This window comes from Wasmannia auropunctata, unplaced genomic scaffold (assembly GCF_000956235.1).
Source record: "Wasmannia auropunctata unplaced genomic scaffold, wasmannia.A_1.0 LD336111.1, whole genome shotgun sequence".
Lineage (NCBI taxonomy): Eukaryota > Metazoa > Arthropoda > Insecta > Hymenoptera > Formicidae > Wasmannia > Wasmannia auropunctata.
This window is the reverse complement of record NW_012026779.1, coordinates 254,366-258,359: the sequence shown is the minus strand read 5'-3', so window position 1 is coordinate 258,359 and position 3,994 is coordinate 254,366. Positions and strand designations below refer to the sequence as shown.

The 3,994-nt window shown below is 30.9% G+C and overlaps 1 protein-coding gene across 1 annotated transcript; it reads left to right on the top strand.

Annotated features, from left to right (window-relative positions):
- The first annotated feature begins 201 nt into the window (after nt 1-201).
- On the top strand, nt 202-2,510 carry LOC105448767. Its single transcript, XM_011687514.1, has 4 exons — nt 202-277; nt 376-576; nt 943-1,134; nt 1,274-2,510. The coding sequence occupies exons 1-3, from the start codon at nt 250-252 to the stop codon at nt 1,089-1,091; spliced, it is 378 nt and encodes a 125-aa protein (XP_011685816.1). The 5' UTR covers nt 202-249; the 3' UTR covers nt 1,092-1,134; nt 1,274-2,510.
- The last annotated feature ends 1,484 nt before the right edge of the window (nt 2,511-3,994 follow it).

The window sequence follows — 3,994 nt, the reverse complement described above, 5'->3', positions numbered from 1 at the left end:
TACACACACACGCACGCACGCACGCACGCACGCACGCACGCACGCACGCACGCACGCACGCACGCACGCACGCACGCACGCACGTACTCGCTTGTACGTACATATACACATACACACGTATGCGCGTGTGCGCGCGCTCGCACACACACACACGCACGCACGCATATATATTTAATACGTAATTTTTTCATTTCTTGTAGGCTACATCTCAACAATTTCTTACGTTTCTTCAGCGACAAATGTAAAAATATGCTCAAAAATGAAATATTTTGTGAAGGTAAGTTTTATCAATGATAAAAATAATTGTATAATATTTACGAGTTTATATTAAATTTAAAGTAAAACATTAATACATGAATTGTATTTCTTTTGCAGAAAGTTACAGTCATATTTCTATGTCTGATGAAGAACATGATCATGTGCATTCTGAAACAGAAACCGAAACACACATTACAGATAAAAACATTAATATAAAAAGGAAAACATTTTTACGAGATTTAACAAATGTAAAAGAAAGGAATAATTCACGCATAAATAGCTATAAAAGGAAACAAGATCAATTAATCACTGATGATGGTAAATAAACAAATTGTAATTACATTTGCTAGCATCACATTTTTTAAATATTGTAAACTTTTATAAATTTACTTTTATTACATTATAAAATACTGAATACTATTATATATAAGTTGATAATAATTTTATTTTTTTAACAATAAAAATATTGTAAACTTTTATAAATTTACTTTTATTACATTATAAAATACTGAATACTATTATATATAAGTTGATAATAATTTTATTTTTTTAACAATAAAAATTTGAAGTATATTATAACACAATTATATATATTAATTTTTTTTGTATATTGTTATCTTATTGTATTATATTATAATTTATATTTTGCAATTATATTTTTGTATACCGAAAATTTTAACACAGAATGGATGCACAAAAACATACCAAAACATAATGATGACATTCAAAAATTACCAGAATTATATGTGGTAGTACGAAAAATAGATGAAACATTAAAGGAAGGGACTAACAAAAAAGATGAATCATCAAAAAAACGCTATAATAGAATTTAATTTCAGTAAAGTGATTTTACTACAATATTTTGCTACAGTCAAGGTAAAATAAAATAACACATTCAAGAAAACTTTAATATACATTGTGATACGTACAATATTTTTTTTCTCTTAAAGATCGTTGATATGAGAAATGCTCAAAGATGAAAAGTTTTATTTAAATGACAACACCAATTTTACAGAAGATATTCCGTTCTACGCTGTAAACTGGAATCTGGAGGATAAAAGTACCAAAAAAACATTTACAGATAATTTTACGATGTCTTGACAACGAGCGCACACATGCCTTCATTCCTTGCGGTCATCTTATTGTTTCGAAAGCATTAAACGTTTAGAAGCTGACCGATGTCCGATATGTAACGTAACCTTATGATAACCTTATTCGAGTTAGAAAACCATAAGATTTACTAATGATATAAGTGATATTTTTTTCGTAACAGCAGAATGGTCTTTAAAATTATCCAGATATTAAATGCAATAGTAAAACTTAACACGAATATGGCTAATAGTGTCACTAAGCTCGTGTCGTTTAATGCTCTTGTCGTCTAACGCTTTTCACTCTTGTTATAGCTATTGTGATGTAACTGTCGACTAAATTTAATATAAAGACAAACTTGTTTCACGTTAGAGTTAAGTTACATTTTTGCAATATATTACATTTGTAAAGGATATTTCAAATATCTTCTTATGTAAGTTGGTTATCTTCTTACGGGCGAAATTATGAGTTATGTTTGAATGATTTCATAATGAAATTATGAAATTATGAGTTATGCAAAATAAGTTTAAGTTCCTAGAATAGATATTCGTACAGAAAGTATATAAAGACAAAAAAAATGTAAAAAAAATATTACTTTAACAACTTTAATTCACTACTACTACTGACTACTGTAGTTAAAATATTTGTTTTATTTAATTGACTCTAAGCTATAATTGGCTTACAACTATCTATTTTTCAATTACATTCGAGAATATAAATATTAATTTTTAAAAGAGATGATTATAAAAATCAATCTTTTGTTATCAATATATTTAAATCTTATTCTATCAAGTTTTTACGTTGTGTACAAGTATACGTTATGCTAAAGATAACAAGTTAACAATTTATTTATATATTGTTACATGTAGTGTGCGATTCCATTTTATAATTATGTAAAGTTTTGAGATATCAAGATAAAATATTAAATATTATTTTTGTAATAGGTAATAAATATAATTCAAAACAGTTTTTACTTTGTACGTTAAATCAAAGATAAATTTGATTATCTATCCTCATAATATTGTAATATGTATTCTGCTAGCGACTTTATTTGATAGCTTTATAAAGTTTCGAGAATATAAAATATAAAATACTTGTATATAAAAAAATAAATATATAACAAGTACTGTTATACTCTACAACACAATTATAAAGACTTATGCTAATTGTAAGAAATAATAAATATTACATGAAAAAGGCTTTGTATTTCTTCCGAGTGTTGATAAAATGTTTTTTAACCTTATACCAATATCCTTATTCCAAATATACCATATTTTATTGATTGATTCCAAAATTATATAAAATTGTGATAAGAGCAACGCGAGATTAATGACTAGTAATTTTCACTTAACTTGCTACCTAGTTTTATAATATACAACATATGCACATATTATTTTTATAAACTAAAGTGTCAGTTAAATATTTATAATTGTGAGATGCAATAAGATAACTCTAATTATATTCCTATTGTTTACAAGTAAATTGACAATATCCGTCATTTAGTACCTGATTCAACGATGTCCGATATTCCGTGTACAATCTAACGGTGTCCACTACTCCGTATACGATCGAACGGTGTCCAATATTTCGTGTACAATGGAACGGTGTCCAATATTTCGTGTACAATTAACCGGTGTCCAATATTCCGTGTACAATCGAACGGTGTCCAATATTTCGTGTACAATCGAACGGTGTCCAATATTCCGTGTACGATTAAACGGTGTTCAATATTCGGTGTACAATCGAACGGTGACCAATATTTCGTGTACAATCGAACGATGTCCAATATTCCGTGTACGATTAAACAGTATCCAAACAAACGGCGTCCAATATTCCGTGTACGATCGAACGGTGTCCAAATGAACGGTATCCAATATTACGTGTACGATTAAACGGTGTCTAATGTTTCGTGTACGATTAAACGGTGCCCAATATTCCGTGTACAATCGAACCGTGTTCAATATTCCGTGTACGATTGGACGGTGTCCAATATTTCGTGTGCGATTGAACGGTGTCCAATATTCGGTGTACAATCGAACGGTGTCCAATATTTTGGGTACAATCGAACGGTGTCCAATGTTCCGTGTACGATTGAACGGTGTCCAATATTTCGTGTACGATCGAACGGTGTCCAAATGAACGGTGTCCAATATCACGTGTACGATTGAACGGTGTCCAATGTTCCGTGTACGATTGAACGGTGCCCAATATTCCGTGTACGATTGAACGGTGTCCAAATAAACGGTGTCCAATATTTCTGTGTACAATTGAACGATGTCCAATATTCCGTGTACGATTGAACGGTGTCCAATATTCTGTGTACAATTGAACGGTGGTTCGAAAATAATTTTCTGTGTGTCCAAATGAACAGTGTCCAAATGAACAGTGTCTGAATGAACGGTGTCCAAAAGAACCGTATGCAATATAACGTGTCTATTTGCAACGTGCCCATTTGCAACGTGTCCAATTGTACCGTGTCCAAATGAAAGCCACTCCGTTGAACTGCGTAAACTCAAAGTACAATTCTACAAGCCGATTTACGTGGGTATGTGCATACTCGACGTATCGAAAGTCTGCCTGTACGAATTTCACCACGAGTACATGTTGCCGCTGTACCGCGACAAGTGCAAGGTCATGTACACCGACA

Excerpts from the sequence above, each read along its gene's own strand:
- LOC105448767 (XM_011687514.1), top strand. The coding sequence starts at position 250 with ATGCTCAAAAATGAAATATTTTGTGAAG. Across the intron at positions 278-375 it reads AAATGAAATATTTTGTGAAG|AAAGTTACAGTCATATTTCT; the intron begins GTAAGTTTTATC and ends TTTCTTTTGCAG. Across the intron at positions 577-942 it reads TCAATTAATCACTGATGATG|AATGGATGCACAAAAACATA; the intron begins GTAAATAAACAA and ends ATTTTAACACAG.